Genomic DNA, 22,864 nt, shown 5'->3' on the forward strand with positions numbered 1-22,864 from the left:
GCAAGATTCCAATCCGACCCTAAGGAATCCCACCTTACGGCCGTAAAACGAATCTTGAGATATTTGGCTTATACCCCTAAGTTTGGGCTTTGGTACCCTCGGGGATCCACATTTGATTTACTTGGTTATTCGGATGCCGATTGGGCGGGGTGCAAAATCAATAGGAAGAGCACATCGGGGACTTGCCAGTTCTTGGGAAGATCCTTGGTGTCTTGGGCTTCAAAGAAGCAAAATTCGGTCGCTCTTTCCACCGCCGAAGCCGAGTACATTGCCGCAGGACATTGTTGCGCGCAATTGCTTTGGATGAGGCAAACCCTGCGGGATTACGGTTACAAATTAACCAAAGTCCCTTTGCTATGTGATAATGAGAGTGCAATCAAAATGGCCGACAATCCCGTCGAGCATAGCCGCACTAAGCACATAGCCATTCGGTATCATTTTCTTAGGGATCACCAACAAAAGGGGGATATCGAGATTTCTTACATTAATACTAAAGATCAATTAGCCGATATCTTTACCAAGCCACTTGATGAACAATCTTTTACCAGACTTAGGCATGAGCTCAATATTCTTGATTCTAGAAATTTCTTTTGCTAACTTGCACACATAGCTCACTTGAATACCTTTGATCATATCTCCTTTATATGCTATGACTAATGTGTTTTCAAGTCTATTTCAAACCAAGTCATAGGTATATTGAAAGGGAATTGGAGTCTTCGGCGAAGACAAAGGCTTCCACTCCGTAACTCATGCTTCGCCATCACTCCGAGCAACTCTCTATTCCTTGGGGAGAAATGAGCATCAAAGAAAAGGACTTCATCCTTGGAGGAGAGAGTAAAAGCTCAAAAGCAAAAGGACCGGATTTCGTCTTTGGTATAATCTTAACTCATTTACTTATGACCAAAGGGGAAGAAATTACTTCAAGGGCTCTAATGATTCCGTTTTTGGCGATTCATGCCAAAAAGGGGGAGAAATGAGCCCAAAGCAAAAGGACCGCACCACCACCAATTTCAAAAACTTAGTGCTTTCCAAAAGTATTTATCAATGGGTATCCTATTGTGTTCAAAAGGGGGAGAAAGTAGTATTTCAAAAATGGTATATCAAAACCCTCTTGAACACTAAGAGGTGGATCTCTTTTAGGGGAGTTTTGTTTAGTCAAAGGAAAAGCATTTGAAACAGGGGGAGGAAATTTCAAATCTTGAAAATGCTTTTGCAAACTCTTATTTATTTACCTTTGACTATTTGCAAAAGATCTTTGAAATGGATTTACAAAAGGTTTTGCAAAAACAAAACAAGTGGTGCAAACGTGGTCCAAAATGTTAAATAAGAAAGAAACATTCCATGCATATCTTGTAAGTAGTTCTATTGGCTCAATTCCAAGCAACCTTTACACTTACATTATGCAAACTAGTTCAATTATGCACTTCTATATTTGCTTTGGTTTGTGTTGGCATCAATCACCAAAAAGGGGGAGATTGAAAGGGAATTAGGCTTACACCTAGTTCCTATATAATTTTGGTGGTTGAATTGCCCAACACAAATCTTTGGACTAACTTGTTTGCCCAAGTGTATAGTATATACAGGTGTAAAAGGTTCACACTTAGCCAATAAAAAGACCAAGTTTTGGATTCAACAAAGGAGCAAAGGGGCAACCGAAGGCACCCCTGGTCTGGCGCACCGGACTGTCCGGTGTGCCACCGGACAGTGAACAGTACCTGTCCGGTGCACCAGGGGACTCAGACTCCAACTCGCCACCTTCGGGAAATTCCAAGGCGACTCGGCTATAATTCACCGGACTGTCCGGTGTACACCGGACAGTGTCCGGTGCGCCAAGGGAAGTCGGCCTCCTGAACTCGCCAGCCTCGGGTTCGCGCGGCAGCCGCTCCGCTATAATTCACCGGACTGTCCGGTGTGCACCGGACTGTCCGGTGTGCCATCGGAGCAACGTCTCTCTGCGGCGCCAACGGCTCCCTGCGGTGCATTTATTGCGCACGCAGCGCGCGCAGACGTCAGGCACGCCCATGCCGGTGCACCGGACATCAAACAGTACATGTCCGGTGTGCACCGGACACTCAGGAGGGCCCACAAGTCAGAAGCTCCAACGGCTAGAATCCAACGGCAGTGATGACGTGGCAGGGGCACCGGACTGTCCGGTGTGCACCGGACTGTCCGGTGCGCCATCGAGCAGACGCCTCCAGCCAACGGTCAAGTTTGGTGGTTGGGGCTATAAATACCCCAACCACCCCACCATTCATTGCATCCAAGTTTTCCACTTCTCAACTACTACAAGAGCTAGGCATTCAATTCTAGACACATTCAAAGAGATCAAATCCTCTCCAATTCCACACAAAACCCTAGTGACTAGTGAGAGTGATTTGCCGTGTTCATTTGAGCTCTTGCGCTTGGATTGCTTCTTTTCTTTCTCACTTGTTCTTGAGATCACAACTCCATTGTAATCAAGGCAAGAGGCACCAATTGTGTGGTGGCCCTTGCGGGGAAGTTTTGTTCCCGGCTTTGATTTGAGAAGAGAAGCTCACTCGGTCCGAGGGACCGTTTGAGAGAGGGAAGGGTTGAAAGAGACCCGGCCTTTGTGGCCTCCTCAACGGGGAGTAGGTTTGCAAGAACCGAACCTCGGTAAAACAAATCTCCGTGTCTCACTTGCTTATTCGCTTGGGATTTGTTTTGCGCCCTCTCTCTCGGACTCATTTATATTTCTAACACTAACCCGGCTTGTAGTTGTGTTCATATTTGTAAATTTCAGTTTCGCCCTATTCACCCCCCCCCTCTAGGCGACTATCAGCAGTGCACACTCGCGTGCCTCCTCCTCTACTCGCCGCGCAGGCGACGGGCGCGGGATTTCGGAAGCCAACCTACGCCGGCGACTGAAACCGGCACACGAGTCATCTCTCCACGGCTCCACGCCCATGGGCTATGGTGGACGCCAGACATGGCCAAATGGGCGGCCCGGCACGGCCAAACACGGCACGGTTAGAGCACGGCCCGTTTGGCCCGTTTAATAGTCGTGTCGTGCCGGCACGGTACTAGTGCCTAAGACCAGGCCCAAGCACGGCACTAAGCCTGCTTAGTCGTGTCATACCGATCCGTTTAGCACTACACCATAGAATTTTAGTCAGACATTCACAAACACAGTTAAAACATACTAAAATAGCTAATATTGAGCTGTTTAGTGCAATGACTGACTCATTAAAAACCTATCTAGGTAAAAACTCACCCTTGTGAGAAAACCCTAGATAGGAAAAAAAAGAGTACATCATAAACCTAACTAGTCGTGTTTTGGATCTAATCATGCATAATCGTGCCTAACAGTGCCTAGGGGCTAATCGGGTCGTGCCCGTGCCGGCCAAGCGTGCCCGGTGCTCGGCCCAGGCATGGCACTACCCATCGGGCCGTGCCGTGCCCAGGCACTACGGGCCGTGTCGTGCTCCGGGCCGGCCCGATTAGCCCGGCACTATTGGCCATCTATAGCCACTGGCACTGCCTCGTCGTACTCCGGTACGTCCCATGTTTGGTTGCTTGCTTCTCGCCCTCTGCCTATTTTGATTTCGCTTCACTGTCGTGCGAGTGCGAGAATTACCAAGTTACTTAAATAGCAATCGCGAGTAAAAAATAACTTAGTCTCTAATGATTGCTCATATTTAGAAAGTAGTTCGATTTTAAATCTAGCTTTGGTAGCCCTGTCCCTATCAGATTTGGCTGATAGCAGGGTTGATAAAAGAATATGTCGAGTACGAAAGAGAAATGACCGGTCGGCATGACATATGAAGGAGCGGTGGTCCGGTGGCACAACCTATGGGGCAGTACGGTGAAGGAGAAACTTGTGTCACACGCGTTCGATCTAGCTATCTCATTGTGCTAGAAAGTAGAAAAAAAGAGTGTCGTACTTGGCTACTTCACTATTTGGGAAAGAGAAAAAAATAATCACGCGAGTGTGAAGAAATTGACCTCAACTGCATTTAGGGAGTTTATATCGAGTTGCTAAATATGAAGAGTAATGGAGTTGGATAGCAACTAATTAAATTTTGCGAGTCTATTTAGAGAAGCATTGGAGAAACATTTTTCTGTTTACTTCTTAAATTTAAAATTTAGAGAGTTGTTTAGAGAATTATTAGAGTCAATCATCTGCACATATGCATGAAGGTATGAATGACATTACCGTGGAATGACAAGGGCTTCAACTTTAGTGATGTCGACCACTTTATGCAGGCTTATGATCCGTGACCTCACATTGGGAACCTCAGTCTTGTCCTTCAATTAACATGCTCAATTTATAAAATATTTTAAGACATTTTCACATCCACACCACGTTACAAAGGCATTTTTTGAGCCTATAGATTGTGGTCTTGAAAATAATGGCCAAAGATGATTACACATGCGAGTTTTCTATGCTTCATGTAAAACTGGAATGGACACCAGCAGCCACATACAGGGCTTTATTGAATATTACATGGACACTTCATTTCGTTAAAAAAAATACATGGACACTTCAGTTCAACATGTGACAGTAAACCTTAGCTCGATCTGCTTTCTCAGATATCAACGCACCAGTTAACCTGCATGATTGGATGGTTTAAAATTTTATACCAGAACTACATACATATCCCCAATATGACGAAGTTAGCACCTCTTTATCAAAGCAACAAGGACATAGAAGTTTAGAGCATTAGTCTGAACTCTAAAGTAGACATAGGATGTTGTCTTACCACCTTTTGGACTTGTAGTTAAGGTTGTACCAAATTAGGGCTTCTAGTCCTTACATTCTGAGGCTTTCAAGAAAATTCCTGTTCTTGTTGTCCATATTAGCTGTGAGATGGTCGAGGAAGTCAGTAAAGCTGCTCTCTTTGTATTTTGGGGGATTTTGTTCATCCACAAGCTCCTTGGCACAGGCGACCTTCTCGTGTAGCTCAAAACCATGAATGCTTGCTATAGAAATCCTTGCTTCTTCGGGATTCAAAACAGCACGGTGCACAACTGTTTTGATTTGACCATTGCTCAGGACTTCCATGTGGTCTCCTACATGGACATGCAACGCATGCGGAAGTTGCTGGACTGTTTTCCAGTTGTTGCTGCTGCGGTCAACAACTTCAAGGCCCTGGCAACTTGTGAGCAAGATGGTAAGAAATCCATAATCAGAGTGTGGAGCCAGCCCTATAGTCATGGCGTCTTGTGATGCTTTAGGATAGCAGTTCACTGACAGTAGTTGTGAGCCTTGCTGAAATTTCTCGTTCATGTATTCCTTGCCCAATCCTAGGCCTTCTAGTATTGCCTGCATCAGATGCAAAGCCACCCTCCTTACTTCAACAGCATACTTTCCCATGTATTCCCTGATTTCAGTAAACAAAAGGAGGGCACGTCAGTTCTTAATTACAAGCATGTATTGGAAAAAAAGAAAGAAAAAAAAGGTTTTACCTGTAGATTGGTGGTTTGTCTGGCCAATACTGAATCCAGTCTCTGGGCGGATGGGCATAATGCTTTAGGAATGCCCGTGACATGCTAATGCTATCTTTAGAGCTGGTGTCATATCTAACAGGTTTGCGGAGGTCCTGTGATGCGAACTGTTCCTTTGCCTCACTTGGTAGTTGGAAGAAATCTGAAGCTGCTTCAACAGCACAATCCATGACGGATTGACTGATCCCATGGTTTGTAACCTGCAAGAATGGAGCAGTGAGCCGGAGGTTTGGAAAGCGAAATAAAGAAGTGTAGCACAGTGTTCGTTCGTCTTGATTAAGCGAAGTACGTACCTGGAAGTACCCTAGATCATGGCATGCTCTGGCGATTTGGTTGATCACGCCAGATCGCGTCACGGAATCATCAAGGCTGAGGTGGCCAAGGTTGATCACGGGCGTTGGCGAGAGGTGCAGCAGGTCCTGGGACACGAGCTGCTCCTGAGGAACAGTCCTTGACAGGTCGGACATGCTGGAGGCAGGAGTCAGGCAGGGCAGCTACTGTTTCAGAACCAGAATACGGAAGGGACTTACTTATAGGGTCCTGAGATCCGTTGGCCACTAAGGAATGAGGAGGAGAGTACAGAAGTGTACAAACACCTGATGGTCTTCACCTGGACCTGCGCTTTGCTCCACCAAATTAAAGGCGGTCGACGGGCATCCGTCCATGCACGCATTTGTCAGTATGCCTGTCCAGAAGATGACCCTGGTGATGTGCAAGTAACTGTATCATATTCATTCTGTGGCTCAGCCGCTTTTCTTCAGTTCTCCATATCCCCCATCCCAGGCAGGGTCGAATAACGCTGAAAGACTGGTCAGTTGTAGATGGTGATCCCGAAAAGGCTGCTTTTGGTGGGGTTTCATTCTGCGTGCGTGTTCACTGCGACGGAAGCCCACAGGGGGTCTCATATGGGCATAACGTAGAAAGATTGGTCCAGCCCACAGGGGGGGATGTCGGACGACGATGGCAGCATGGTGGATGCCGACCGGTTTTTTTTTTTTTTTTTTGTGCTGGCCCCAGTCTAGATTCAGGGAGTTTTGTGTGCGGACACTCGACGACAGATCAATAAATTTTTACAGCGGAAACTGTTACAGATATTTAAATTGCTTGGGGGTAATATCTCGTTATTCAATTATCCCGTACAAATAACTATGACAATAATCAGGGGTGCTTTCTCATTACAGATAACAACGGATATGATAGAGACACTTATAAAAGCTCTTATTCCCGTCTTGTGCTATACATATATTAGACATATACAATATGTTGGGCTCAATGTAATTATCTAGGGTGTTAATGCATTCCAAACTACATGTAACACCTCCAAAATCTTGTTTTAGGAATTCGGTAAAAAATTTCAAAAGATGTTGAATTTAGAATATCTTTTAATAAGAATTTTCTTACCTTTGAAGTTACATCTCCTTGGTTTGGGATTAATGGTACATATGATTGTGCCCTATTAAGCTTGTTGGTTTTATATTTATGCATGAAAAAAAAATATTTTGTTTAATTGGAACATGGAAAACCACATGGGAAAATAATGCTACTACAAGACTATATGACTCTGGTCTTGGCTAATTAATTAGAAAAGCTAGTGTCTGGGAACCTTACCTGAAATTGGCAAGCAGGTAAGTGTCGAGCAAGTATAGTGCTTGCTGGAAATTTGCTGCGATGAAGTTTTAGGCCATGGAAAGGCATGTACCCCTTCATCTTGAATTTGTAGCGAGTTTTCTTATGCTAGTATAACTTTGTAAAGGCCTTGTGATAGGACCTTGCCATCTCCTTGGTAGAGATGAATGGGAAGTCGTAAACTCCTGACAAATGGGTAACACGATTTGTGGGTAAAGATGTGCAACCTCTGAAGAGTGTAAAACTATTATATCAGTTGTGCTCATGGTTAAAAGCGGCTTAGACTCTCGCATGACTGATTTATGAAAGTAAACTTAACTTGACATATGCATGTGGTTGTCTTATGAGCAACAATTTGGTTACGATTATTAATTGGGTTGGTATTAGTAATTGCTAATAAAACTTTGACCAACAAATTAAAAGCAATGTTCAGCCTCAACCATATTCCTTGGCAAGCCTTACACTACACATTTTACTCATACTTGTTGAGCGATGATCATATGAGAGCTCACCCTTACTATAATCACACCATGTCAAAAATAGGTACCGGAGGAAAAGGACTACTACGAAGAGTTCAGAGAGGTATATATTGTTGTGGAGGATCGTTGTCGTCATATAGTTTATTTTATCTAGTTATTCTGCAAAGAAACTCCATTAGGTAATAAATATTGCGGGGTGGGCTCCGTTCCGGGCCCACTTTAAGCTCGAGTAGTAGGCATCGTTGGTTGTCGGCATTGTCGTGGCGCTGTGGTCAGCTCCTGGCTCCCAATGTCGTATTGCGAGACGGAGCAGGCTTCGGGTTTTTAGGTGGGTCCCTCATTCGTTCGGGATTTTCGTCCTAGGAAACTCGCTTAAGAGTACTGTAGCGGGCGCGGCGTTCTGGTGTGTCCGTGGACAACGTGGTGGTCCGACCGTGCCGTAGGTCGGACGGTGCGGGGCGCGCGTTGCTTCGATGCGCATTTGCCAAACGCCAAATCGCAGCTTCCCTGTTCTCCATTGAGACAACACTTGTTTACCGATGGGGGAACCTCGGCTCTATTAGGGACCCGATAAGAAACCGCAATGTGTATCTGAGTAGTCTAGAACTATTACTAAGCTAAAATAATTGTGACTTGTGAGTTATGATTTGTATTACAAGGTTGGTAACTGTTTTAGATTTGGTTTTTGTCTTATTGTCTTTTGATAATTGATATATTTGTATTTGTTATCACGAGACGAATGGCCAAAGTATAATTTTCTCTTGTGTTTGTAACATAAATGTTGTTCGTGCCGTAATTGACTCGATTACGCCTTGTCGTCTGCCCACCGCATGTGCACATAGCCATAGGATCGTGCACGTTTTTTTAAATAAAAATACTGTATGAAAATAATCGCCGCACACGATACCGACGCGACCCGCACACGATACCGACGCGGCGGCGAGCGAGCGAGCGATTTGGGCTGTGCGACCTGCGGTGGACGGGAGTCCAAGCACGGGGTGGCGGGCGGGCCGACCTCGACCGAATGGTGGATCAGCGTTCAGCGGCAGACCGGCGCCCAACCCACTGTATTCTATGTTTCAGAAGAAGAAAAAATGCAGAGCCAGGTGAGTAGGTGACTGACTAGGTGAGGTCAGCGTCGGTCCGGCTGAGCCCCGGTAGTAGTACGCAAGCCTGGCTATCGATGGTATCGCCTCGCACTGCCCTTTTGCACGTATACGTAGCACGTGTGGTGACCGCAGGCAAAAAAAATCCAAAACGGATGGAATCTGCGTGACGACGCACAGCAGGGCAAGCAAGCTGTGTGCGCTGCGGCCCCTGTTCTTTTTTTTTTACCCGTGGTCGTTCCGTGCGACAGACCGCGTGTGGCCCGTCTCTATTAACAATCGAACAGTGTGCCATGAAATCATACGCGTTTCGTCGTGGCGACATGAAAGGGTCCGGTCCAGATGTATATGAGGGGCCCATCGTCTAGGTACAGTAGGACTAGGATAGCGCGAACAAATCCAACCTGACACGCCCTGTTCCGTTGGAATCTGGAATAATGCCGACCGGGACCGTGGACGCCGGCGGTTGGTGCCACCGTACGTACGTACCCCCTCTCTCTATCGTCCTGTCGTGCATGCCATGCCTCATGCGGCCAGCCGGCCATGGCTAATCATGGCAATGGGTACGAGTATAAATAAATAACCGTGAATAATTATCTACTGGTTATAAGCATGATAGAATTTGGTATCCGGAACCATGTGTACGATTATTATTATAATAAAGTATGTTCTGTGGATAGTTTTTTCGTAGGTATATCCATACTAGTTATTTAATAGATATATGACATATGAGCCATCCGGATTTAATATATTATCATAAATTCTTATTTTTCAATTTTTATCTATGATATGTTGTTTGGTGCTAAAATTATCATTTGATGCTGGTATAATGATAATTATTTTGAAATGTGATAAAATTGTTGTTTGGTGTTGAATGCTAAAATTGTAGTATAGGGTACGGGTACAGATTCATACCCACGAACGTTTATGCATACAGGTATAGGTTAAGTTTTGTCTCGCGTATATAGATTTACGAACTATATATCCGTATACTACCCGCCCAATTGCCATCCCTAGCCATGTCTAATGGACGACTATGGATTAGTGGGTAAGGTACCCAGTAAATATGGCAATGAGGACCCATTACGCGGTACACGGTGGATAATTACTCCATTAGAGGACTTATACTCACGGGTCTGTTAATAGGAGAAAAAGAGAAACTAACAGGTACGAGTACGTACTTATTAAACCCTACCCGTGTACAATTAGTATAAAGTACCCGGAATATAGCCAACAATTCTCTAAAAATTTATCTTAGTTCAATGAATTGTCTTGGGCTCCTAACCCCCGAGCGCAACTACATTCTACATAGGCCTTGGGTCAAGGCGGACCTAGAACAAATTGTAAAACGCTTCAAGCAATACTAAAACAATACTATAATCAACACTACACTGTACTATGGCTCTAGCATGAATCAGTATAACCCCGTATCAGATCCACCTTCGAGCCCTCGTGGCTCACCATTTAGAGCGAGTCCACGCTAGCACCCCTGCCGACCTGCCGAACACAAATGTTATTGTCCGCCGGTTTCCGAAACCACGACAGAAGGACATCCACATTTTCTATAATGTTTGAATGATAGTCACGCGCGAATAAGATAAACACCAAAGTAATTTTTAGTGATGGTATGGTCAAAAAAATCGAATGACCCCACTTCATCCTAGTTTATCCTCTAACCAAACACGTGACCCATCCAATCCCATACCATCCTGTGCCTGCCTACCCGCCGGACGGGTCCCCGCCCTCCGCTCGTGGCCCCGTTCTGCCTCATTAGTCATTCCAGTTCTAATCCCCAAAGTTATTTTTTTAACAGCAAAGGATACCCCCTATTTCATTAAGAAATAGGACCACAGTTTAACAGACTCCAACAGAACATACTACTTATTACAATACTTAGCTCATCAAGCTAACAGTCATACTCTAACTATCCATAACAGTTTTGGATCATAGTAGAGATCAGAAACCAAACAGACCTTCTAACCAGAATGTAAACACTCCCAATCACCCAAACAAGAAATTGGTAAGGGCCCACAGCTACCAGACCAATACAATCCTGAGAGAAACCAGACAAGCTAAAGAACAGAAATTGAACACCGGCAAGCATCCTTTCAGCATCCAGATCACATAACCAAAAAAACAACGCGCTCGGCATTAGAAACATAAGCGATTATTCATCAGCGTCCAGCCAAAATTTCTGTTGAAGATCTCTTTAACCGTTCGCTGAAAAATTCTACTAATCCGTTCCTTCCCAGACCCAGCAGCCCACGCCGGCGGCCGGCCTCCCAAAAATCATGAGCGCTTGCGCGGCAAGGAGGACACGGGGAGGGGGCAAAACAACAGCGGAACGGAAGGGGGGCCCACGGCGCCTGTTTTTGTTTAATCCGCTGGTACGGCAGCCTTCCGCCTCCGCCTCCGCCTCGCCATAGCAGTACCGCCCCCTCGTGAGCCCGCCTGCCCTCTCTCCTCCCTCCCTCTCCACACCTCGTCCCGTCGTCCCCCTCCTCGGCTCCGGATCTCGTCCTGCCGGCCGCGGCCGGACGAGGCGCCCGCGACCTGGTCCGAGCCTCCCTCTCCTCGCCGACCGTGCGCCTGTCGGGACTCACAGCCGACTTACTTATACCGCTCGCATTGCCGGGGGCTTGCTCCGTTTGTCCACCCGCTCGCCGCGCCGACTCGAGGGCGGTCCCGGTATCCGGAGCTCAGAGCTCGGACCTTCCAGGCGCCGCCTCCCCGTGGCGTTTTCGATCTGAGGCCGTGTCGCGGGATTGGCTTCGACGCTTGCGGCGGTGATGGCGATTGCGGACCTGCTGCTCGGCGGTGACCTGCTGCCGCTGGACGCGAGGACTCGATGGCCCTGAGGTTGATTGTGGCTTCGGGGAGGCTTTACTACTACTAGCTCGGTAGCTCGCTCCTGAGGAGGAGGAGGCGGAGGCGGAGGAGAAGTACAGCGCGTGAAGATGGCGGCCGGCGGGGCGGGGCCCGCGCAGCACCAGGCGCCGAACGGCGCCTCCGTCAGCATCAGCAACGGCGGCGGTGCCGCCGCCGCCACGCCGCCGCAAGGCTCGGCGGCCTCCACCGCCAACGGCGCCGCCGCCGACGGGTACGACAGCGACGGCTACAGCTTCGCGCCCCCGTGAGTCCCCACCTCCCTCCATTTCCTTCGCCGTCTCCTGCCGCTGCTTCGGGAACTTCCGAGTTGATTTCATGCTGTGCTATAATTGCCCGTGAGTTGAACTTTAGTCAACTTTAATTACCGGTTCGGATGGCTCTGCGTACGATGATTGCCAAAAGAGTTCCCTGCCTGCCTAGTGTAAAGTTGGGGGAAAAAGTCGGGCTGATGGCTAGGATTTGTAATTTGTTTAATTGCTGTATCGTGTTAATGTTGCTATAATTGGCTATGTGTGCTGTGCTCGTAATCCATGGCCTACCAACCCTACTTGTTAAGTGCGTCAGGTACCAATTTTTGTGCTAGTTGTTTTGTAGCGAAGACACCACACAGCGTACATTGTTTTCTTCTGTGCCACTGCCACATTCGTGTGCCAAGGTCGGATGTGATTCATATCTACTATCTGGGCTTACTGTTTTTGCAGTACACCGTCAACTTTGTCAATGTCCATACCTCCTGAGCTTGCTGGAGCTATTCCATTAATTGATCGATTTCAGGTACGTGACTACTACGTTGTAGCATCCTTACCAATGCGATCACTTTTTTTTTTTTGAAATGAAAGAATATCCAACACTGGTTGATTTGGAATTTTTTAACTTTAGCATCGAGACAAATGCATTATTCTTGTTTATGGTTTGCACGAAAGTCGAAAGGTACCCCTAGTTGTCAGTTTGGTGGAAACAAAAACGAGGTAGGGTGTTATGACCGGCCGCCACTACAGGCGCCGGACAACAGCAGAGGCGGCGGCCAATAATAGGCATGCAGATTAGTTAGATAAGGATTAGAATATTAAGGAGATAAGATTTGTTAGAGAGAAAAGAGGAGATCTCAGATTTGATCTCTTTAGATAAGGACTAGAAGGGAGTATAAATACTTGTAAGCACCACTCTATATGAATTAAGCAGAAAACTATTTAGTGTACTTCCTCCAAAGGAAGCAGACGTGTTTTCTTCTGCCAAAGCCGTTGTCCAGCGTCCGCCGAAGAACAGCACGGCCACGGCGCCCCTGCGCCAGCCCGCAACGCCTCATCCCTACAATATGTGCAGTCTCTCTGATAGGAGCTCTAATCCTATCATAAGGAAACTATACATCACTATGTTACAATTCAAATAGACTGTAACAAGCATAATGTCGATTAGTCCTACATAATCTCTACATAATGTTCTTTAGATATTGAGAGGTGAATGGAAAGTAAGAACAATCAGCACCACATTCAAGGTTAAGCGTTACATTCTCTTCTACATGCACAAAAATACGAAAACTGTACCCTGTATACTCTTACCATTCAATTGGTTAATTTACCATCATTTATCATTGTTACTGGCATTAGAGACAAGGAAATTCAATTAGGGAATACCAGCAGATACCGTAAGCATCATGCAGGCTAACCAAAATGTCCATTAGGGTTCTATAAAGTACAGTTATCGAATTTGATATTGTAAGAAATGCTCTGATTCCCACTCTGATACCAGTGCTTGAAAATAACAGGTCGAGGGTTTTCTCAAAGCAATGCAAAAGCAGATTCATTCAGCTGGAAAACGTGGATTTTTTTCTAAAAAGTCTGTTGGGCCACAAACTCGCGAGAAGTTCACTTTGGAAGATATGCTGTGCTTTCAAAAGGTGATGCTCTCAAATTTCATTCCATTTGTGAAGTTACGCTGCTGAAGGGCAGGCTTGGTGCGGTGGTGAGAGCTAGCAGCCTCTCCATATCTGTGGGAGGAAGGCTTGCCTCGGTTTATCCTTTCCCTAGACCCCAGTAGTCCCCGGGCACTGGGTCTGGCTTGTGAAGTTACACTGCTGCACTTGTTTCAACTTATCTTTCTTCTAAACTTCTATGGTAAAGCTTAAGGTCAATATCTCACATTAAATCACATCTATCATTTTGTTCTGCTAATTTGTTGATTCTTTTTATCTCCTGCAGGATTCTATTCCAACTTCATTACTAAAGATAAGCAATGACCTTGTAAGCCGCTCGATTAAGTTGTTCCATGTCATACTAAAGTACATGGGCATCGATTCACCAGCAATAATTAGTTTGGAGGAGAGAATAGAATTTGTTGAGAAGCTCTACAAGCATACGTTAAAGCGTTCTGAACTTCGAGATGAACTCTTTGCACAGATTTCAAAACAAACACGTAACAATCCTGATAGGTGAGTTGAGCTTCTCATGGATGGCAAGCATATGTGTATACCATTGTAGGAATTATATTTTATTGTACCTGCAGGGGTTGGTCAATAAGAGCTTGGGAGCTTATGTACCTGTGTGCATCATCCATGCCACCAAGCAAAGATATTGGGGCATACTTGTCTGAGTATATTCACTTTGTTGCCCATGGAGCCACAACTGATGCTGATGTTCGAGTTCTAGCACTGAACACACTAAATGCATTAAAACGATCAGTCAAGGCGGGTCCTAGGATTACAATTCCTGCATGGGAGGAAATAGAAGCTCTCTTAACAAGCCGGAAGCTTACAACAATTGTATTTTTCTTGGATGAAACATTTGAAGAGATCACCTATGACATGGCAACAACTGTTGCTGATGCTGTTGAGGTAAATGCATTTTCCCTTAGCTATTAGTTTTAGAATTGATATATGCTCAATACCTTCAAAAATCTTTTAGAAGAATGTAACATTGTTGTTGGAATTCAGCGATAACATATATAATATAAGTGGCTTGTGTGAAGTGCTTCTGAATATTGTGCTATTAATTAGGACGTGGTAAGCAAAAAATGCTCTATTGCTCTGTCATAGAATGCAGGCATATTTATACTAGCAGATGCAGTCTAAAATTTAAACTTTCCAAAGATGTTGTAACTTGTAGCTTGATGTTGTAAAGATGCAGTCTAAAATTTAAACTTTCCAAAGATGTTGTAAAGATGCAGTCAAGAAGCATAAAAACTCTGACCCTTGGAAAGTTGAGTTGACCTCCATTTAGAATCAGGTTATATATATATATATCTTAGTGTGAGCACCTTCTTGGCTTCAACTCAACCTTGCAAAGATGTTGTAACTTGTAGCTTTATGCCACAATGCCACATGGATGGCGCGTTTTGGTTATTGTCCACTTGCTATTTTTTTTGTTGTTTGAATTCTAGAACTAATGGAATTTTGTGATTGACTGAAATATTGTTTTACTTCCAATTCTCTGGAGTAGTTTTATCCCTCCTTTTCTCTGTTGGCAAGTGGCATATATTCAGCCGCATTACAAAAGTTCAGTGTTATGTGATGATATTTATCTGTTATATTGTTGTACTTCCCTTAAACAGTTCTGTCATAAGATCTGTTGCACAATTTTTTGTTTTTTTTCTCGATCACGCAGTAGAGCTGCACATCATTATATTAAGAAAGGAAAGGTCCAAAATAGACCGAAATACAAAGCCCTGGAGGGCAGAAAAACAAACACTGGACCTGACTGCAATTTCTTGTGAACTTTGCAAATTTACAATATCATTTGAAATTATAATGTACTAATGAAACAAAATAATCGATTTAATGATAGGAACTTGCTGGCATTATCAAACTTTCAGTGTATTCTAGCTTCAGCCTATTTGAATGTCGGAAGGTTGTTAATGGATCGAAGTCTTCAGAGATTGGCAATGGTAATTACCAATCCATATTGTTTTTTCTTTTCTATTTCTTAATTTAATTAATGCATGTGGTTTGGATATCATGGAGCAGGAGGAAACATAGGTGGATTTTGTAGAAAAATTTCAAGTAACACGGTGCATTTCTTTATCTTTTATATGCAGAGGAATACATTGGATTAGATGATAACAAATATATTGGTGACTTGCTATCTGAATTCAAATCAGCTAAGGATCGCAACAAAGGAGAAATTCTTCATTGCAAACTCGTATTCAAGAAACGTCTCTTCCGTGAGTCGGATGAGGCTGTGACTGATCCAATGTTTGTTCAGCTATCATATGTCCAGGTACTGGTTGATAGTATTCATAGCTAGCTAACTGAAGGACTGCCAGTTTGTGTGTTATTGTTACTCAAGTAATATTGTTTCCAGAATAGATCTAACAAATATCATTTTTCTGCAGTTGCAACATGATTACATTTTGGGAAACTATCCTGTCGGCAGGGATGATGCTTCACAACTCTCTGCTCTTCAGATCTTGGTTGAGATTGGATTCATTGATAATCCTGAGTCCTGTGTGTAAGTATTTCTTAAGGTCCTACCTGAATTCCCATGCCATTTTTCAGTGTAGTATTTCTGGTGGTAAATAAAATAATGTCCCCCCTGTTTTTTTGTTCTCACCAGTGAATGGATATCACTTTTAGAGAGATTTCTTCCTAGACAAGTGGCGATTACCAGAGCAAAGCGAGACTGGGAGCTTGACATCATTTCACGCTTTCAGTTAATGGTATTTATCTATCTCTTGAACTCTATATTTATTAGTCTGTCGATATATTTACAATTTGCGTTCACATTGGTAAAGCCTCGTTAGAACTCTAGCTTACCTGAGTACTCTGTTTGATTCCAGGAACACTTATCAAAGGACGATGCACGGCAACAATTTCTCAGAATCTTAAGGACTCTTCCATATGGGAACTCTGTTTTCTTCAGTGTTCGGAAGATTGATGATCCAATAGGATTGCTACCTGGAAAAATTATTTTGGGGATCAACAAACGAGGGGTCTGATCTCGACCATGTAATGGAAGCTTCATATTCTTTCTGCTAAGTAAAACTGACCTTGAATTTCTGCATGAATGCAGGTTCACTTTTTCCGCCCGGTTCCCAAGGAATATCTTCATTCTGCAGAACTAAGAGACATCATGCAATTTGGTAGCAGCAATACTGCTGTCTTCTTTAAAATGCGGGTTGCTGGTGTTCTTCATATCTTTCAATTTGAAACAAAGCAGGTATTCTAAAGCTTCGAGGCAATAGTTTATAATACAGCCGATCCTGTTATATCATCCATAGCTGTTAGAATAACGATGACTTTTTAGGGCGAGGAAATATGTGTAGCACTTCAAACACATATAAATGATGTCATGCTCCGCAGATATTCAAAAGCACGCTCTGGTAATAGTGTTACATCACAAAATGATGTTAACCAAGCATATAAGCCACCAAATATCGAAATGTTTGAAAAACGTGTCCAAGAACTGACAAAAACAGCCGAGGATTCTCAGAAGAAAGCAGATCAGGTAAGTACATTTGCAACGAACAAAACTGGCAACCTAATGTATTTGCTAGTGTAACTTGAAATTTCTAGACTATTTCTTTGCATTTGGATTTCCTGTTGCAGTGTTGCTTCAGTTAATTGAATCAAATATCGTCCTCCTGGCCTATTAAAATATACTGTTCTGTAGTGGCTAAAAATTACAGATCACTTTGTGTGTTTGCTCATAATGACAAAATGACAATTAACCGAAAAGAAACTTGTACAGATTCATTTTGTCATTCCACTTCTTGTTAATAAATAATGTGCCCGACTAGTAGACTAAAATTTCCAGAACACCATATTTAGTCAGGTAGGCAATAATTGATAAATATTGGTTAATATGGCTAAACTTCATGATTCATGAACATCTTATTGTCATAAAGAATATCTTTTTAGGTGTTCGTAGAGTACCCAAATCCGTTTACAATTGCCACTTACACTGTAGTCATGTGAGTGCGGCCACAGGACATCTTTGAACCTATCTTTTGTCTAATGCATAGCTAAGAAAATGGAAATGTCTATCTTATAAAAGTGTACATTTAATACATGTATAACAGTAGACATCTTGTTGACGAAATAATTGTGTTCCTATTATGTTTAGTTGCGAGAAGATTTACAGTTGAAGACAAAACAAGAAACAGAGATGCAAGAAGAGTTGGAAGGGCTAAGAGATACCTTGCAATCTGAACGACAAAGTTCCAAAGACATAAAAAATGAGCTTGATAAGCTAAAATCTCTATGTGATGAGAAAGAATCTGCTTTGCAGGTAAGGTGATAGGTTGCAGATTTAGTTAAAATTGTTTGGATCATCTGACTTTCCATTTTTAGGCTGCCCTGATGGAAAAAAGTAGACTTGAAACCAGATTAACTAGTGGCCAGGGCCGTGAGAGAGATACATTGACAACTGTAGGCAGCATCAATAATGACATTGAGGTATCTGTGACCTGTTTATAACTTCTTTGTCCACACTTATTTCTGCAAAGTTGTTACAAACTTCTAATGCATTTTACTCTTTTGTGCCTAAAAGATGCTTGCCAAGCTTGAGGAGGAGTTGAAATCATACCAAAAAGAGCTTGATGCATCAAAAGAGGTCTCAAAGAAGCTAATGTTGGAAAAGAATATTCTTGACCAGAAAGTTCAAAGGCTTGAAAGAATGAAAAATGAAGAGGTTATTCTTATTGTTCCTTTTTTATGCTATTTTTTTCTGTTCTGATTTCAGAGTTAAAAGTTTATTCATTTCATATTTCTGAAATATGGTTTATATGATTATGCAGAAAAGCGCAATGGAAAAGGTTTATGCGGATGAATGCTGTAAACTGAAATCTCAGATTGCTGAATTGGAGCAGAAATTGGAAGTTGCTACACGATCCTTAAATGTGGCTGAATCAAATCTTGCTGTAAGAAATGCTGAGGTTGATAGCTTGCAAAATAGTCTGAAAGAACTTGATGAGCTAAGAGAGTTCAAAGCGGTACGAGATGTACAATAGTTGCATTTGTTTTTATGTCTTTCAGAAAGTAATACACTCTTTCATTTTGCATTGTCTCAGGATGTTGACAGAAAGAATCAACAGACTGTTGAGATTCTTAAAAGGCAAGGAGCACAATTGGTGGAACTTGAGAATCTTTATAAGCAAGAACAGGTTCTACGAAAGCGTTACTATAATACAATTGAAGGTAAACCAGAATTTAATGTTTGTGCTTAGTAATGGCTATGATGTTTTGTGATGAATTGACCATGACTTAGTTCCAACTCTTTACAGATATGAAAGGAAAAATAAGAGTTTTTTGTCGCTTGCGCCCTCTAAGCGACAAGGAACTTTCTTTTGAGGAGAAAAATATAGTTTGCAGTCCTGATGAATTTACAATTTCACATCCATGGAAAGATGAAAAGTCAAAGCAACATATATATGATCGTGTTTTTGATGCAAACACAAGTCAAGAAGAAGTCTTTGAGGATACTAAGGTGAATATTTCAAATGCTATCTTTTGTGTTGATGCCGTCGGTAATACAAATTTTATTTCTAAGATTGTTGGCTTCATATGATCTGTTGAATTTATGTTCATTTTGGGTTTCATATGATCTGTTGAATTTATGTGATGCAGTATCTGGTACAATCAGCTGTTGATGGATATAATGTCTGTATATTTGCGTATGGCCAAACTGGTTCTGGAAAGACTTTCACTATTTATGGTTCAGAAAACAATCCTGGTCTTACTCCAAGGGCCACATCTGAACTTTTTAGGGTGATAAAGCGCGATGGAAACAAATATTCATTTTCTTTGAAGGTAGGAGGAATATGTGTTTGTCATGTTAGGCATATGCTCTGTTCATTCGTATCTGTTAATCTTGGCTCATTAATTTGTATTGTTGACAAGTACTTTGTTCTTGCATTTTACATGGTCTGAGAAGCAAAAAATGACTTATATTTATATCTGACACTTTCACATATTTTAACACGTTCTTTAGATCCAAGTATGCCTTCTATATTATCCTTAAATTCTGTTTTATACGCAGGCATATATGGTGGAGCTTTATCAAGATAATCTTGTGGACCTGTTATTGCCCAGAAATGCAAAGCAGCTGAAGTTAGAGATAAAAAAAGATTCCAAGGTATAAGATTTATTTTCCTAATTCCTATATTCATTTAATTTATTTGTTCTTACAGTGCACTGGATATGCTACCCTACCTTTTTTTTGCATATTTGATTACTTTTCTTATGGACCTTGTTGTGCTTTTCAGGAACAGTAGCATCCAGATGTTTGTGTTTCATACTTAGTTAGTTGCTAGGACATGCAGTTAATTCATCTCATTTTTTGACACTAAGGTCCTGTTTGGAAGCAACCCAGTTTTTAAGAAACTGGTTTTTATCTTTTAGCTAGGAGAGGGCAGCTTCTTGGTTTTTAAGAAACTGGGAATCTAATTTCTATAAACTGAGGCATAAAATGTTATGTTTGGAACCACCTCAATTTCCATAAACCAGTTTCTTAGAAACTGGGTGCTTCCAAACAAGCCCTAAATAACTTGCTTTAGTACTTTTCGGACAGTTTGTTTCTGCATCTCCATAATAATTCTGTTCAAATTCTGAAATATCTATATCTGCTAGTAGTAATTCAAACGAACCATCACCTTGATCTGTGCAGTTTCCATTGGGAATTTTACAAGTGTTCTTTTTTACCAATGTACAACCTTTCATACTCACGGGTTAATTAATTACTCGATACTACTTTTTAGGGTGTTGTTACCGTTGAAAATGTAACAGTTGTGAGCATTTCAAGTATTGAGGAACTGAGGGCTATAATCTCAAGAGGTTCTGAGAGGAGGCACACTGCTGGAACGAATATGAATGATGAGAGTTCAAGGTCTCATTTAATTCTTTCAATCATTATTGAAAGTACAAATCTCCAAACTCAATCATATGCAAGAGGCAAGGTATGTCAGGATGAAGCTGTGAACTTAACCCCAATTTGGTCGAGTCTAGTGACAATACTTTCATCTATAACAATGAAATAAAAATATTGAATGTTCTGTCTCCCTGTAAAAATATTATAAGTACTTTCATGCACATCGTTGAACTTTTGCATGCTGTAGAAAATACTATACCTGTGATTTGATGGAGGCTGTTAGCGAACATTACCTGGAAAACACACTTCAACTAGTCGTATTTCAATTGTTCCATAAGATTAAACAATTATGTGCTTTCTGTAGTATCTTGGCCTTTGACAGTCTAAATTATTCATATGATGTTTGAATTTCATTATTATTTTTTCAATACTATGCAATATGCGTCTCAGTGCATGTTTTAATTTTGTGTGTGATTTAATATGAAGTACACAGTCTGCTAGTGTGAAGTTCTTTGTGTTGTTCCTCTTAGTTGATATGATTATTTCAAACAGACAAGCTGCAGAAAATATTGTGTACCTAACAAAAGAGACTAATATGCTGCAGACAGTTCTTTGGGAAAGTAGTGATTTCTCATATTTCTGCTGGAACTAAAGTCCTTGAGCTGTTGCAATTAATGTCCAAGTTTGTTTCATATTAAAGGGAAGAATTGACAGTGTTTCTCTGTTTGAACAGCTAAGTTTTGTGGACCTTGCTGGTTCTGAGAGGGTGAAAAAATCAGGTTCAGCAGGAAAGCAATTGAAAGAAGCGCAAAGTATAAATAAATCTCTTTCTGCTTTGGCTGATGTTATTGGTGCTTTATCTTCTGATGGACAACATATACCTTACCGGAACCATAAGTTAACAATGCTTATGAGTGATTCTCTCGGAGGCAATGCGAAGACCTTGATGTTTGTGAATGTTTCACCAGCTGAGTCTAACTTGGAGGAGACTTACAACTCGCTAATGTATGTGCTTCTTTGTTCACTGAGTCTTATGTTCCCTCGTCTCTTGGATTTGCTATTTGTCACTGTTTCCATCTATGTGGTTTTGATATATTAGCTTTCCCATCGACGACCATTTCAATTGTTCGTATCAAATGGGTATGATGGTTAGGTTAATTTCGTTTCTACTGATTGGAATCTATTTTTTTGGAAGTTTGTATGAATATATGACATTCCTGTGGTATGGTGCAGTGGCTTTGTTTATACTCTCTGTCCTAAAATATAGTTCTTTCTAACCTACTTTTTTTTGTCCACGTTCATTCAAATGATAATGAATCTAGACATACATGGAAACTACATTCATATGTTATTTAATGAATATGTGATTAGTCTAAAACGAATTATATTTTGGGACGGGAGGTAGTATAATTTTTGAAACCCTGTAGGTATGCTTCACGGGTTCGTTGCATTGTTAATGATACGAGCAAGCATGTTGCCCCAAAAGAAATCATGAGGTTGAAGAAGTTGATCGCCTACTGGAAGGAGCAAGCAGGCAAGCGGAGTGATGAGGACGAACTAGAGGAGATACAGGAAGAGAGGATCTCAAAAGAGAGATCAGACAATCGCATGACTAGCTGACGATGCTCCTGGTTTCATTCTTCCATTACCTGGTGAAGAGGTGATTGATGCCGATGAGCATTTGTGACTGCCACGAGTTCTGCGATCGCTCTCTAACAGAATGTTCCTATATCATCTGACGGCCCTGTAAGTGTACACTAATTGTATAGTAGCTACGTATTATTTCTATGGCGGCGGCGATGCCCAGCCTGCTTGTACAAAGAGGAATGTAGCACATACATTGATAGAAGGGGAAAAAGTTGATTATCGCTTCTTTGCTGACGAGAGATTGGCGATGTGTTGCTCTATGCCTTGGCGTCATACCATAAAGAAACCTTCCAAAGTCAGATGAGTTGGCCTTCACATGGGCAGAATACAGTGGTCTGTGCAACTAACATCAAGTTGACCTACATTTCCAGAAATAATGTTAATTATACAATAAGCAGCACAAAAATAAGATTCCTCAGTCGCACGAAAGCACGCAATCACTTTCCTGTGTTGGTTGGTAGATTGTCACGGCAAGAACACCGAATTCACATATTTTCTTAAGGAATTGGGCGCGATAAGAAAAAAAGTGAAAACAAATACAACTCTAGCATAAAAAATCACATTAAAGACTAAAAAATAATATAAAAAACAATATTTATGATGCTCATTAAATTTTATATGATGCTTTAAATTTTATATACTTGGACTAGATAGAGCTGGACGTGCAAACCTGCTACGCGAAAATAGTTACATCACACGACGTGTGAGTGTGACTGCCCGCTCTCCTATCTCGTCCTCACCAACTCTTCGACTATTTCTCTCTTCTATTGCTTTTATAATAATAACTATAGATTGCAGCTGCAGCAGTTCAAACAGCTTCAAACAGCTGTATTTATTAATCTGAAGCCAAGTT

At 42.2% G+C, this 22,864-nt stretch overlaps 2 protein-coding genes across 2 annotated transcripts; one reads left to right on the forward strand and one right to left on the reverse strand.

Annotated features, from left to right (window-relative positions):
• Positions 1-4,428: 4,428 nt before the first annotated feature.
• Positions 4,429-5,968, reverse strand: LOC100280519 (uncharacterized). The gene is made up of 3 exons (NM_001397555.1): positions 5,760-5,968; positions 5,428-5,666; positions 4,429-5,342 (listed from the first exon to the last, which is right to left on the reverse strand). The coding sequence occupies exons 1-3, from the start codon at positions 5,931-5,933 to the stop codon at positions 4,772-4,774; spliced, it is 984 nt and encodes a 327-aa protein (NP_001384484.1). The 5' UTR covers positions 5,934-5,968; the 3' UTR covers positions 4,429-4,771.
• A 5,055-nt stretch (positions 5,969-11,023) lies between these two features.
• Positions 11,024-22,250, forward strand: LOC103645796 (kinesin-like protein KIN-14I). The gene is made up of 23 exons (XM_020548072.2): positions 11,024-11,810; positions 12,268-12,340; positions 13,332-13,463; positions 13,765-13,994; positions 14,069-14,396; positions 15,346-15,445; positions 15,596-15,777; positions 15,893-16,008; positions 16,114-16,216; positions 16,337-16,489; positions 16,570-16,716; positions 16,804-17,004; positions 17,623-17,787; positions 17,850-17,954; positions 18,049-18,189; positions 18,296-18,490; positions 18,569-18,695; positions 18,782-18,984; positions 19,125-19,307; positions 19,537-19,632; positions 20,255-20,452; positions 21,098-21,369; positions 21,792-22,250. Exons 1-23 carry the CDS (start codon positions 11,635-11,637, stop codon positions 21,982-21,984), a joined length of 3,819 nt encoding a protein of 1,272 aa, XP_020403661.1. The 5' UTR covers positions 11,024-11,634; the 3' UTR covers positions 21,985-22,250.
• The last annotated feature ends 614 nt before the right edge of the window (positions 22,251-22,864 follow it).

The sequence above is a fragment of the Zea mays genome, chromosome 2 (assembly GCF_902167145.1).
Source record: "Zea mays cultivar B73 chromosome 2, Zm-B73-REFERENCE-NAM-5.0, whole genome shotgun sequence".
NCBI lineage: Eukaryota > Viridiplantae > Streptophyta > Magnoliopsida > Poales > Poaceae > Zea > Zea mays.

Bases quoted from the DNA above. Each gene is read 5' to 3' on its own strand.
- LOC100280519 (NM_001397555.1), bottom strand. From the start codon at position 5,933: ATGTCCGACCTGTCAAGGACTGTTCCTCAGGAGCAGCTCGTGTCCCAG. The intron at 5,667-5,759 runs GTACGTACTTCG...CCATTCTTGCAG, and splicing joins ATGATCTAGGGTACTTCCAG to GTTACAAACCATGGGATCAG. The intron at 5,343-5,427 runs GTAAAACCTTTT...TACTGAAATCAG, and splicing joins GACAAACCACCAATCTACAG to GGAATACATGGGAAAGTATG.
- LOC103645796 (XM_020548072.2), top strand. From the start codon at position 11,635: ATGGCGGCCGGCGGGGCGGGGCCCGCGCAGCACCAGGCGCCGAACGGC. The intron at 18,190-18,295 runs GTTATTCTTATT...ATGATTATGCAG, and splicing joins AAAGAATGAAAAATGAAGAG to AAAAGCGCAATGGAAAAGGT. The intron at 18,985-19,124 runs GTGAATATTTCA...TATGTGATGCAG, and splicing joins AAGTCTTTGAGGATACTAAG to TATCTGGTACAATCAGCTGT.